The 14942-nt window shown below is 31.4% G+C and overlaps 1 protein-coding gene across 1 annotated transcript; it reads left to right on the forward strand.

The window, feature by feature from the left end:
• Window positions 1-6025: 6025 nt before the first annotated feature.
• On the forward strand, window positions 6026-13891 carry LOC122281604 (long chain acyl-CoA synthetase 4-like). The gene is made up of 19 exons (XM_043093252.1): window positions 6026-6376; window positions 7091-7154; window positions 7256-7345; window positions 7473-7529; window positions 7939-7987; window positions 8206-8282; window positions 8504-8543; window positions 8685-8779; window positions 9055-9222; window positions 9375-9485; window positions 9582-9669; window positions 10234-10300; window positions 10752-10827; window positions 11063-11180; window positions 11294-11539; window positions 11636-11775; window positions 12305-12487; window positions 12582-12701; window positions 13594-13891. The coding sequence occupies exons 1-19, from the start codon at window positions 6225-6227 to the stop codon at window positions 13639-13641; spliced, it is 1989 nt and encodes a 662-aa protein (XP_042949186.1). The 5' UTR covers window positions 6026-6224; the 3' UTR covers window positions 13642-13891.
• The last annotated feature ends 1051 nt before the right edge of the window (window positions 13892-14942 follow it).

Below are 14942 nucleotides of genomic sequence, written 5' to 3' on the forward strand. Positions count from 1 at the left end.
GATCTTTACCTTTTCTCTATTATTTAAGGGATAAATTATCAATCTAGATTTTGTTAAGTTTTTTAATATTAAATCATTGAACAAGTTCCCTTAAAATATACTTCTAATTTTTATCTTAAACTCTGACCACCTTAAGCCTCATCTCTCGGGGGGTCCCAAATTCCTCTCTCTCACGCACCTCTCTAATTTCAGCTGGTTTCTAGGAGGAGATTCTGCGTTTAGGAAAAGTGGCGTTGGGTTTAAGAATCAATATACTTTATTATTATTTATTATTTTATTATTAATTATTATATATTTATTTTTTTTTTTTATTATTTAATTTTTTATCATTAAATTTTTATTTTTTTTTCTATTATTTATAAAATATTCTCGATACTCAATCCCATCGGTCAAGCATTCTTAATTCTTTCGTAATTTTGGTTAATTACGTGAACTGCCATTTAAAAGTCCCTTTCCGTATATCCCGATTTAAATCCTCACTCTTCCCATATTCTCCGTTCCTCTAATATTTCTCTCCCGAGGCTACCCCCTCTCTACGTTACCCTCTCTACGTTACTTTATCAGGGTTGTACAAGCAAGAGGATAGCTTTTCTTGTTTCCCATAAGGTGAAACTTTTTAACTCCACGTGATGTCGGTATGACCGTACGAGTCACTTCTAAAATTGTAACGTAATTACGTTATTACCCTTCCCCCCGAATCAGGGAAGCATGTTTATGTTTAGGTAAACTTGTTTAAGTTTGGACTCTATTTTTTGTAGGAATGACACCTATTTTATAAAAGTTAAAATTATATTATATTATAGTAATAGTTTGCAAGAGTTGAAGTATTATTAAGTTTATTTAGGAATTAAATATTTCCCATAATTGAGCATTTTCAGGATATATAATGTATATTACAAGCTTTAAATAAAATCAGTAATTATTAGAGTTCGGACATGGCGGAATAATTACTAATTTGCCTTCCATGGTACGAATTTAATCAAATTTATGATGCGCACTTGTAAAAACTTTAATGACGTTTAATACTTCGTATAAGCGATAGATTATGAAATGAAAATTCAAAAGCTGTACAACAAGATAAGTAGTTTGATAATAAATTAAAATTAACATAAGTTAGCTAGTTATATATTATTATTATTATTATTATTATTATTATTATTATTAAAGTAAGCTTTTTTAAGACTAGTGTTTATGCATTATGCATGTCATGATATTTGCAAGCACATTTTTCATTATATTTTATTTTGTATATTATAGTTATGTATATATTATGCTTCTCACACATCTCATATTGCATAAGACACGTAAGTTTTCATAAGATTAACTCATAACAGTTAATCAATTGGCCATTCAAATGTATGGTATTAATGCAATTTCCAGATGGACGTATAAGCTATAAACTCAAACGTGATCCACCATAGTACACCAAAGTATTGCACAATCGGCATCCTTTGCATAAACAAGGAAAGTTAATACACAGTCTTCCACACAAAGTTAAGTATATTGACTAGCTATATCAGTAAGATAAATCAGATCAGTCAATTAATTCAAATAAATCAGTCATATGTATAGCATAAGCATAACATGAATTATCATGATTTTAAGTTTTGTGTATTAAATATTTTATAAAAAATCTTATGTTAAGAATATTTACGTTATGATTATTTTTTTACCGAGTCATCGACTCATTTTAGTTGTATTTATAGTTTTAAACAACCCCATGTAAGCATGACGACTAGTACGAGCATACAAGTCAAACTTAATTGGAGCAGTTGATTAAATTCCAGACTTCCTATAATAAATTATTTTTTTATGATATAAACTTTATTTAATTGTTTCGTTTAATTTTATTTAGAGATGTTTTTGTTAAAAAAATTATTAAATAAATGGTTATTTTATAAAAAAAATAAGATCTCTTGCCAAAATATTTTTATGAAAACAAGTGACATCTGAAAATAGTTACACTTTCTTTATTATTTTTTTACTATTTAGTTATTTTATTCTTTTAATTTTTTAATCTCAATTAAAAATTTCAGAACATGACATTTTTGTATAATTTTTTTTTTTAAATTAATCAACTAACGTAATCATGTAATTTAATTTCATAAAAATTAACCTTCTTTTACTCTTTGAATCAACTTTTATCAAATTGAATTTATTTTTAATTAAATTAGATGATTAGTTAATTGATTGAGTTTATTTTATTTTAGGTTATGCAATAATGTCATATTTTCAAATTTTTTCAAATAGAAAAAGGAAAAAAAAAAAAGTAACTGGATAGCAAAGCAGTAGTAAATAAGGTGTAAATATATCATCACTTGACAAAATAACCCTGTTAGATAAATTATAAATTTCAATAAAATATTTTTCTAAAGAGTCTATATTTTTAAAATATAAATATATGTTTAATAAAATTAGGAATTTTTTAAATCAACATAGAGAATATTTCTCAAAATATTTTTTATTTTCTATTTTTTTAACTTCTAAAAGTCTTTTGAGGGTATTTATGGCAATTTATTTTATGTCAGGGGTACCCTAAATTTTTTGTATAGTTTAGGTTAATGATTATAAATTAGTTAGCAGTTTGAGATGAGTTTGTGTATTTAATATTTGCGTATAAATCAACTAAAAAAAGATAAATACTCTATTTTCTCTCACTAGCTCGATTTTCTTAAATAAATTACCAACACGTAAATTCAACATCTTTAATGCCTCTAATCTTATGATTATCTCAGACTTCAAAATAGATTCGAACCAATATGTGTAAAGGTTTCTCTAATTTTTTAGAATTCTTGAAAAAAAAAAAATTCATTTCATTTCATGTTGTGTTCAAATTGAAAATTCTTATTAAAAAAGAAGATTTGTTTTGAATTATGTTTTGAGAAAGTGGGTATGTAAAATTAAGAGCTCGTTTGGGTATAGAGAATATTTTATTTTACCTCATCTCATCTCATTATTATAATTTTTTTAAATTCTTATATAAAATATAATAATTAATTCAAAGAATTAAAGATTCTTGAGTTAATTTTTTTTTTCGTTTTTTGTTAAAAGTTGTTTGATTTTTACGTTTTTTTTTTTTTTTTTCCCTTCATGGAATCTTAAACAAACGATAACCTTTAAAATCATTTGGATTGAAATGGTAAAAATTTCTACGAATACCTGTTTTCTGTTTTTTTTTTTTTTTTTTTAAATTAAAACATACCAAAATAAGGTGGAGTATAATAACGGGGGAAATTTTCATGCCGATTCTGATTGTACGAAATGAGCTTTGATCGTACCATTGCATGATTTCGAAGCACTATTGCATGATTTTGATTGTACGAAAAGCGCTTTGGCAGGTAAAGATTGAGAAATTTTATTCGTAATCTCTGAGTGAAGATTATATGATTTGTATATTTTTATCGAAAGAGAAAAAAATATTATTTTAAGAATAATATTTTAATAATTTTAAAAAATTTTAAAAATAAAATTATTTATGCCTATATATAAGGGTGACAATACGTTATACAATTCGTTAACCTAACACGAACACGATATGATAATAACGGATTAATATTTAGTCTTAACAGGTTTAGATCAAAACGAGTTAACCCGTTAAGATACGATTACTTAATGGGTTGATAATGGGTCAATCTGTTATGACACGTTAAGAAAGTTAAAATTACAATTATACCTAAAAATAAAATTGTTAGAATTTTAATTTCGATATTTTTATTGTTTGGATTATAATTTTAGACTTGTAGTTAGCTTTATAGTTTTTATAAATATTTTGATTTTAAAATTTATATAAAATTATGCTAAATTTAATCATGTCAAACTGGTTAATTTCAGACATATTCAATTCATTTACATTAACAGTTGGAAATGAGTCGTGTTATATCGTACTAACCTATTTTATAATATTTACTAATGGGTCAAAATGATTTGATACGACACTATTTTAATTGGTCGTGTTAGGATTTGAAATTTTGACACGATAAGCTTAACGGGTCGGGTTAGAGTTGAGTTATATAATATAATATACATATTTTAACATGACACAAATACGACCTGTTAACATGATTTGACTACTCTGATTATAAGTAGCATTGCATAGGTAACATTAAATAGAGATTATACTTAGCATTGTTCATAAAGATTTATGTTGGTATCTCCTTTTTTTCAGATAGCATATTTGGTAAATTTATTGAAAAAAAAAAACTAAAAAACTCTTTTTTCAAAATATTTCAAATTAAAATTATTGTTGAAATGCGCATCTGACGATAAATTAAAATTAAGTGTAATATTTTAAAATCGTTTTAAACCAAATAGTAAAACTTTTTAATAAAGCCCTATTAGTTAAATGTTGTACAATTAATAACTATATTTTACCCACAAAAATCTCAAACACGCATAAGTCAGATTCAATTAAAAAATAATACGAAAATTTAGTTATAGTTTCCTTTTTTTCCTTTTTAATAATATAACGGGGATGATGAGTATTGGACCTATGTTTTCTATTTGGAAAAGAGTTTACTTGGCTGTATATCATCAGACATCACTCTTGAAAAGTTTTAATTTTTATTTAAATTAAATTTGTAAAATGTTCTCATTGGTTTTATGTTTTCTTCTTGATTTAGATAAATGATAATAATAGGATTACTATCCTCCTATTATCAATTTATTACTCTTTTTATATTTATTTTTTTAATTTTTTAATTTTACTTAATAGTGAAGGAAGTGAGTATTAGTAAAATTATATATATATTTTTTAATTATTTTCTTAATGACTAAGAATGTCTAAAAAATATTTAAAAGAAAATGATAAAAAAATAAAAACTTCAAATACATTATAAGTAGTACATGGATAATAAGAGGGTAGTAATCCTATCATTATCCGAAAAATACACTTTACGTTCTTAAATGATGAAGTTACATACTATTAAAATAAGAATAATGCTAAATATAGTCATAGTGTGTGTAAGTTTTGCGTACTCATTTAAAAAAAATGGTAGAATCCATTTAAAAAATGATTTTTTTACATGAGTTTTATATCTATCCACTATCTTAAAAAATAATGCGTTAGACTTACATTTAGATGCTGAGGTAATTTCAGATGATTTGAGTTAGTATGTAAATAATAATATTTAACATGTTCTATTTAGATGTATTTGAACGTAAATAGGTTGAAATATGTATTTGAGTGTACGAAATGAAATAAATTGAAATGAGTTTAACTATTTATAGGGATTTGAAAAAATAATAAGTTCCATCAATAATTAGTTCACATTAGGGTGCAAAGTGTGTTTATTCATCTTTTAACTATTATAATCAAATTAGGGTGCAAAGTATTAGTGTTTATTTAATAATGTTAAAATACACTTATAAATTGTTCAAACGTCATAAAAAAAAGTGTGGTCTATTATTAAAAAATTAATTTTTTTATATAAATATCATATTTATTTATATTTTTTTAAAAGATGCGATATACTTACACATTTTATAAATACAAACATCATTTCTCATATTTTTTTTTTTATAGATGGAAAATGGAATGAATTAGGTGAATTTAGTTGTAAGAGAAATTTTATTTGCAGTCTTTACTTGTGGACTGCATGTGGAGACTTTTTATTAAATAAGAACAAACATCATTTTATAAAAAATATTTTTATAATTTTTAAAAATTTTAAAAATAAAATTATCTAAATCTCTATTGTAATTTTTATTTAAAAATTGTATTTAACATTAGCCTAATGGTAAATACCAAATAGTTGAGATTTGTTCATGAAAACATTCCGTACTATTAGATGCCACATGGGAAGACTGCTTTGCACATACGTCTTCACAAGAACACGAATCCTCGTAGATTAACCGTCCAGGTTCGGTCAGATACAAAATCAGATTTGATCGGACGGTGAAAATTCATTATTGGGAACCGACCGAACACGGCACTGTTGACCGAACCCGTAAACCACCAGACAGACGGATCTGTCCCTCTCTCTCTGCTTTAATAATAGTTGTAGATTTCGTCTACAAGTCAAAACCAGCTTTAGCCTCATAAAACCAGCTTGGATAATCCTAAAGAAGTCGTATTTACTGCTTTTGCCACTCCGGCTACGCACAGCCACCTAATTCCTTGGGACTATATATACATCACATTCATATTTCTCGGAGATAGGAAGAGAGGGAGAGAGCGATCTGTCAGATTGTTGAGATTTGTTTTCTTCAGAGGAATTGACTGAAGAATGGCACGGTATAATTTTCTAGTCGAAGTAGAGAAGGCCAAGGAGGCCAACGATGGGAGGCCGTCGATGGGGCCGGTTTACCGCAGCGTTTTCGCCAAGGATGGATTTCCTCCTCCGATTGATGGAATGGATAGTTGCTGGGATGTTTTCCGGTACGAATCCCGTTATACTCTGCTTGGTTGCTGTGAAAAAATGCCCCGGGAAAAGCAACGCAAAAGACTTTTTGTTTTCCTCTATTCCTCTGTTTTTTTTTTTTTTTGTTCTTTTAATGGTTCCGAAGTAAGAAGAAAAAGTTGAGTGCGTTAGTTTGTTTTTATACGATTATAGTAACGAAGAATCTAAAGCAAAAACAAGGATAATTTACTTCATCTCCAATTGTACTATTTCGTTAGGATTTTGATATGTTGGATTTATTTTCCTTTTGTCGCTTTAGAGTTTGGTGCTTTTGCTGTTTGGGAATTTTCGAGTATATCAGAATCTGATTGCTCAACTTTTATTTCCGAGGATTTCAATTTCGTATTTAATCAAATTTATTATTTTTGTAACTGTTGAGCAGAGGATTTTAGAGACTTTGATCACTTCTAACTGATTCGGATCATAGTGTTTGAAATTAAAATAATAATAATAATAAGAAGAAGCAGAAGCTAAAATGAGCTGTTTGTTTGTGCTTCAGCTTCAGCTTTTGTGTTTATTTTCCAAAACTCTTTACTTTCCTTGAAAAATATTTTTCCCCGGGGTTTTGTTGGTTCAGATTTTTTAGAAGATACCACAACAGCTGTTTTTAACACTGGAAAGCTGATAGAGAATACATATATTTCTTTAGAAAAATGATAGCCCCTCGATTCTTTTTTGTACACTTGTAACAGCATGACTGTCGAGAGATATCCAGAAAATCCGATGCTTGGTCGTCGTGAAATTTTGAATGGAAAGGTAAGTAAATCTTTGTGTATGGTTTGTGTTTCTGATCGTCTATGTTCTATAATCTGTTAATTCTGTAGTACACTGTACTATCGTGGTCCATATCTTTGCAGCCCGGCAATTACGTATGGCAAACTTATAAAGAAGTATATGACTTAGTAATTAAAGTTGGAAATGCAATGCGAAGTTGTGGTCTTGGGGAAGTAAGTCTACATTATACCATCTATTCTCCCTGAAATATACTTTTCTACCCAATGCTTTTCCTGAAGTATCATCCTAAACAACTTATGTGTGCATGACGCCTTAACTTTCTCTATTGCTGAATTGTAGGGAGCAAAATGTGGTATTTATGGTGTCAATTCTCCAGAGTGGATTATAAGCATGGAGGTGCCTCTATTATTTTCTTTGATATTTCCCTCATATCACTCACAACGGAAGATGTATCTTTTAATAATGACCAAATTTAAGGGGAAAAGCTTGGGATGTGGACTTTAGCTCCTATGTTGTTCTATAGTTGTTCCAAATTTATCCTCCTTATTAAAATCATTTTTTTTTTTCGGTCCACAATAATATTTGTTTATGCACATAGGTTCTATCCTTTAATTCACCTATTTCTTCAATTTCTCTTTGTAAGTTGTTATGCAATGCCCTCTTCAATCTCCATTCAGTTTTAAATTGTTATAGAACATTTAAAAAATTTACATTATTAACTTCCATGGTCATGGCTTTCATTCTTCCTTGAACAGTGTGCTTTGTCTCTGTAAAATTTTGATTTAACACTGAAAATCTAATGCAGGCCTGCAACGCGCATGGGCTATATTGTGTCCCGTTATATGACACTCTAGGTATGCATATCCATTACAACAGCATGTCTCAACATTACCTTCACTAAAATACAAACCCATGAAATTTCTGTGGGTTCTAAAGATTTGTACAGTTAGAATATATGGCTTTTAGTCTGTTCTATGTAAGATGTTTGATACCTATATGCATTAACATTAAAATCTTAAGCATCATGTGAAATATGTAAATGGCTTTTTTATTCTAATGATTTGTTGGTTAGGTGCTGGGGCCGTAGAATTTGTTATATGCCATGCAGAGGTTTCTATTGTTTTTTCTGAAGAGAAAAAGATTTCTGAGGTAAACATTTTTTTGTGTGTTATGTGTATGGTTCTGACTAAAGTTATTGTGGGTGCATTTCAGAAAGATATTGTAGTCATTCTGTACTAGAGTATTACCAGGAAAGGCCACCTTTCAGTTGACGAGTTGCTATAATAGTGAAAAGTTGGCATTCTCGGAGTTTTTACTAATTCATATGTTGAGGAGATTCTTTCTTATTAGCTTATGCTTTGGCCTTTCAGGTGTTGAAAACCTTTCCTAAAACAACAGAGTACCTCAAAAGTAAGTTAGACTTCTTGTTAGGATTTCTTGTTCTTGATATGCTAATAAGAATCATATATATATAGATAGATAGATAGATAGATAGATAGATATGTGCATATATTATTTATTCAGAAAGTGTGTATATATATTATTTTGTAGCGCTTGTGAGCTTTGGCAAGGTTACACCTGAACAAAGAAAGGAAGTTGAGAAGTTTGGGTTGGCAATATATTCGTGGGATGAATTTTTGCGACTGGTAGGTTTTTTTATTTGGTGTTTTGTCTACTAAAAGAATTATCCTTTTACTATTTTGTGAGTTTTTTATAGTACTCGAGGCAAAGACATCAAGCTGGAAATCGCATATTCTGTGATTAGTCTGGTTTTATATATATATATTTTGAAATGTACCAAACACTATTCAATTTCTTTATCTAGTAGTCATTGTTAATCATGACTGCAGAGAAATATCTACTTGTTATTTGTTCATAGGTATTGATTTTTATACAATATTTGGATGCCTCTTATTTGCAGGGTGATGGTAAGCAGTTTGATCTTCCAGTGAAGAAGAAAAGTGACGTGTGTACTATAATGTATACTAGTGGAACTACTGGGGATCCTAAGGGTGTAATGATATCCAATGAAAGCATCATTGCTCTTTTAGCTGGGGTGAAGCGCCTGCTAGAGAGTGTCAATGAAAAAGTGATTTCCTGCTCATTTTAACTTGTTATCTATAGAATAGAACTCCATTTGTTTCTGGCACGGTACAATGGCCCCATATGGCCATCAAATTTGATTTATTATTTTATCTTATAATACTGAACTCTCACATACATTTTTGTATCTTCTTACAGTTGGATGAGAATGATGTATATCTGTCGTATCTTCCTCTTGCACATATCTTTGATCGGGTGATTGAGGAGCTATTTATTTTACATGGTGCCTCGATTGGATTCTGGCGTGGGGTGAGCATGAATAAAAATTTTCTTCATCCGGTGAAAATTCAATATCATAACAGTTTGTTTTATTTTATTTTATTTTATTTTTTTTAATTTCTGAAGGATGTCAAGCTTTTGATTGAAGACATTGGGGAGCTAAAACCAACTATTTTCTGTGCCGTCCCACGTGTGTTAGATAGAATTTACTCAGGTAAACTTCCTCTTTTGGCGGAATGTGTAATGTTTTAATTATTTGCATCTGACCTACTATCCTCCTCTTTCTTCCTCAAATGTCTGGAAATTCTCTCTCGTTTCCTTCAAATGGGTTTCTTCTTCGTTGATCAGATATCAAATAAAATTTCAAGTTTGTTTCTTTTCTCTTTGATTGAAACGAAAGAAGGCAATTAGTTGCGTCACTGATGCGCTTTAATCAATCAGAGTGATAGATAGTGTATTCAGCCCTTTTCGTTGCCGAAATCGTTGTTCTCTGCAAGCAGCCTATGCTTGCACTTGCCGTTTTCTTCTCTACGGCTTTTGCATTCAGATGCTCGTACATAATTTTACTTTTCTCTTACCTATAAAAAAAAAATTATTTGCATCTTTTTGTGCACGTGTGGAATCTAATCAGATGAAGTTTGGCATATGAGGAAAATGTTTTTCTTCTATGTATGTTGTTTTAGTGGGGCACTGAATTTCATCTTTTACCTTCTTAGTCCAGTGCAATTTTATTCATCTGCAATTGCAAATGTATAATTATTGACCTGCTTATGTACAGGTTTAAATCAGAAGGTTTCCTCTGGGGGCTTCTTGAAGAAGACAATTTTCAATTTTGCCTATCAACAGTGAGTTATACCCAAATGTCTATTTTCTCCCCATCTTCTTTCCATCTTGAGGACTTATTTTCAACCAGAATTGAAATTACTTAAGATCAAGATAAAATATGTTACACCTGCATTAAAAAAAAAATAATAGTTTTAGCAGTAAAATATACTCAATAACCGTACTTTCCAAGAAAAAAATGGTTGTAGTATCAAGTCATTGCATAACTTTGTAACTGACCTTGAGATGTTTCACCAATATAATCACCTTAATATATTCTACTTGTTAAATGCTGTTTTTATGACAATCATACTTCTGCTATTGTTATTTTTTATTTGACAGTTATGCATTGATTGTCACTTATTTTAATCTATTGCTAAAATTCAGACACTAGAATGCTCTTCATTCTGGGTTGATTACTCATTGCTGTTTCTTAATCTGAGTGTAACCTTTTAATGTCTTTGATTGCTGCAGTAAGTTTCGTAACATGAAGAAGGGAAGCAAACATGAACAGGCATCTCCAATTTTTGACAAATTTGTCTTTAGCCAGGTGATGGACATACACATTCTAATACATACTTATAAACAAATAGAAATTCATATTTTATATGTTCGTCTACCCCCGGTTCGCCTCTAGACGTTATTAACATTGACTGTGTCTACACAGATTAATTTCTTACTTATCAAAAAGAAAAAAAAAAAAAACATTGACTCAGGTGAATAAGCATTGACTGTGTCTACATCCTGTTTGCTTTTTAATCTCATTAGTTTTTCATTTGCCTCAGGTGAAGCAAGGGCTTGGAGGTAAGGTACGCCTTATCCTTTCTGGAGCAGCACCTCTTTCTACTCATGTAGAAACTTTCCTAAGAGTGGTGGCATGTGCTCATGTTATACAAGGATATGGTATGCCAATCTTCAGAAGATTCTGCTTAAGATGCCTTCTCTTCTGAGCTTACATTAATGCTTGTGTTGCAATTACATGATGACCATGTTATTTTGTACCAATTCTTTTGTAGGTCTGACGGAAACTTGTGCGGGGACATTTGTCTCACTGCCAAATGAACTGTCTATGCTTGGCACAGTGGGCCCTCCGGTACCCAATGTGGATGTGTGCCTAGAATCTGTTCCTGAAATGGGATATGATGCCTGTTCAAGCACACCACGAGGAGAAGTATGTGTAAAAGGAAAAACATTGTTTTCAGGGTACTATAAACGTGAAGACCTCACCAAAGAGGTCATGGTTGATGGGTGGTGCCATACAGGTTTGTTTAAACCATGCTGTTTTTTAGATTTAAGATTAGTCCCTGGTCATTAATTGTCTTCTCATTTAACATTGTTGATGATGATGTTTGCATCAGGGGATATTGGTGAGTGGCAACCAGATGGAAGCTTGAAAATCATTGACCGCAAGAAGAATATATTCAAGCTTTCTCAAGGAGAATATGTTGCCGTTGAAAACTTGGAGAACATTTATGGTCTTGTAACAGCTATAGATTCGGTATACTTTCCAGTGAACAAACTATAATTTGTTTTTTCATGATACTGGTTTCCTTTTTCTTCAGTTGCCTGTAGGTAACATAGATACTTCTTCTATACATGCTGTATGGCTGTGGCCCTTCAGAACATGTGCAAATCGAAGTAGCACACTTGTTTTTTAATACAGCAAAAAATGGTTCTAATTGAAAGAATTTGTTAGTGTCATTATGTCTGTATGATGCTGAGTTTTACTTATGATTTCCATATCCATGCAACATCGAACCACATCAGACATACAAGTCTATCTGCTAGCTCTTGGGTTTTTGACTTGCAGGCTCTCTTGTCACCTCTTCTGGTGGAGACAATTCAGAATAAGTGACAGCAATTATTGTAACAATTTAGTTGCATGCTTATTCTTTTCTTATTATGGCTATATGTTTTCGAAAGTTTTATTTAGCACACATGGAATGGCTCAGTTCATCATTCCAGCTCTGATCTACCCAGTGAAATCTTATATTAGTTTGACACTGTATTATCCTTTGCATTTTTAGATATGGGTCTATGGAAACAGCTTTGAGTCCTTCCTTGTGGCTGTTGTGAACCCCAACAAGGAAGCACTTGAGCGTTGGGCTGAAGAAAATGGTGTCAATGGGGATTTCAATTCTGTCTGTGAAAATCCCAGGGCAAAAGAATACATTCTTGGGGAGCTTGCAAAGATTTCTAAAGAAAAAAAGGTTGCTGCTTACTTTTTTTGAGAACCTGTCCAATTATTAAATTTCTGACTTGCAATGACTAAGCTCTCTGTGATCTTAATTTGTGCCTTGCCAGTTGAAAGGTTTTGAGTATATTAAAGCCGTTCACCTTGATCCTGAGCCATTTGACATGGAACGTGACCTTATCACTCCAACCTTTAAGAAGAGGAGGCCCCAGTTGCTTAAATATTATCAGGTCTTTCCTCTCTCTCTCTCTCTCTCTGCGACATGCTTTGTGTGAACTTCCCATTCACTAACGGAGTATTTTTTTTACCGGCTAAATCCTGTTACGATGATCTATTTTACATTGGTGCTGCAAAGAATGACCCATCTTATATACAGTCTCAATAAAAGTAGCAGACATGGCTTACATTAGAATGTTGTGGCCATAGGCTGAGCTGTATGTCATAGATGTAGCCCTTGTAACAAATTCATGATTCAAGGTGTTGATGTAGAAATCCCCTTGGGTGCAAACAATTTCTAGAGGCCATCGGACTGGGGGATTTTTCCTTTGAATTATCTGAAGTGCACTTGCGAGAAACTCCTTGCCGAGGGCCTGTGCACCCCCGGAATTAATCGGAATGTTGTTCCTGGACACCTGGTGCCAATAAAAAAAAAAAAAAAAAAAGATGTTGATGTGGTGATGACCCACCTATATGTGGGTCCTTTGACTTATTCAATGTAGTGACTTGAAAGGTGAAGGCTGAAAATTGTTGTCATTCTTGCATGGGCTGTCCAATCAGAAGGTTGGAAGTTTGGTTACATTTATGATAGCTATCATCAAGCAAGAAGTCAGCATGATGCCTCTAGAAACCAAATATTAGAATTTCTATTCATTATCTTTTCCCACTTGGTTGTGGCCGTTTTGACTCATTCCTGCCAATATACCCAAAGTCTTGGCAGTATTAAAGTTTCCTGCCGATTATCTGTTTAGTTGTTTAGCCTATGCATTACTTCTTCAATCAATATATATTGTATGCCGAGTCACAGTAAAGGAGGGATCATTGTTGAGATTGTTTATTTATATTTGATGATAAAAGAAAAAATTCTTGGTGGTAAGCTACTGACATGATCTCTTTGTTGCACAGAATGTCATCGACAGCATGTACAAGAGCGCAAACAAGCCCGGTGCGTGAGGCGAATCACTTCTGGAGCTCTAATTTTCCCTCATTTTGCAATGACATTGCATTATGTTTGGTCATTTTATTCTTGTTGACTGTACATAACTTATCCATAAACCAGCTTATGAGTTCAAATCAAAATTTATGTTGAGCACTTTCTTTGAGGTCATTGCAGGAAATGACGGGTAGGAAATACTGTATAAATGAATTTAAGTTGATTAAAATTGAAAGTTAAATAAAATATTATTAGAAAATATTTTTTTAATATTATTTTTGTATTGGGATTTGAAAAAGTTAAATTGTTTATTTTATTTTGTGTGAAAATTTAAGAAGTAATGATCAGATGGGATGACAAGTTTTGTGAAAAATGTTCTTATAAAGGACATAAATGTCTCAAATTAACCTCTGTTGAGAGCTTTTTCAGTGGATGCCTTTCCTGCGGTGCAAAGGTTTTAGGAAAAGAGAAAAGATATTTACAGTCGTGATTGTGCAAGTGGTGTGCAGTCACTTTAAAAAAAATGAATTAATATGGGATTTACATGAAAAAAATTAACTTTTTAATTGTGGATTTTACTATTTTTTAAAGTAATTATGTGGCGTTTGTAATTTTACAACTGTATGTAGTATTGCTCGAGTGCATGGTTTCTCAGGGCACGTGTGAGGAGAAAAAGATATTTGTTAGGCTTGTGTCCTGTTCGATGAGATTACACGACTTTGAGATATGTCCAAACTACAAGAACTCATACGGTACACGACAGAGATGACAAATGATCGACGATACATCTTATGCTGGTTCTGTCTTTTACATTCAACTACACGATAGAGAATATGTTTATTGCAGTTTGCAGTGAAACGCTACATAAAGAATATATAGAAAAAATATTATTTATATTCATCTTTTTAACTATCATTCTTTCTTGATATATTATCAAGTAATTCGTTTTCGAACAAACTTTCCACTGCAACGGTGCTTGCTAATTCTCAAAGAAAGTTTTCTTCCAAAATCTTATCTAAAAGCTCAATTCCAATAAGCCACTCCCCTTGAAGTTTAGAGCTAGATATATAGAGATGAAGCAATTGGATACCCAAATAATGGGCTTTCCGGCTAAACACGGCATCATCGCCGGATTCTCAATTGCAATGGATGCCGGAGCTTGAGCCCCTATAAACAGGTGCAATGGTGCACAGTAAGCACTTGACGAGCCAACACAAGTCCCACATGGGTAGGCTCACCTTGGGTTTAAAGTGTAGCCCATCCTCCACGGGGCTGGGTCAAAAGCCCAATTGATACGTAATCAGATGGGCCATCTAGCCAA

Source organism: Carya illinoinensis, chromosome 11, assembly GCF_018687715.1.
Source record: "Carya illinoinensis cultivar Pawnee chromosome 11, C.illinoinensisPawnee_v1, whole genome shotgun sequence".
NCBI lineage: Eukaryota > Viridiplantae > Streptophyta > Magnoliopsida > Fagales > Juglandaceae > Carya > Carya illinoinensis.

Coding starts and splice junctions, on each gene's coding strand:
- LOC122281604 (XM_043093252.1), top strand. CDS start 6,225: ATGGCACGGTATAATTTTCTAGTCGAAGTAGAGAAGGCCAAGGAGGCC. Junction 8,780..9,054: donor GGGATGAATTTTTGCGACTG/GTAGGTTTTTTT, acceptor TCTTATTTGCAG/GGTGATGGTAAGCAGTTTGA. Junction 11,776..12,304: donor TTGTAACAGCTATAGATTCG/GTATACTTTCCA, acceptor TTGCATTTTTAG/ATATGGGTCTATGGAAACAG.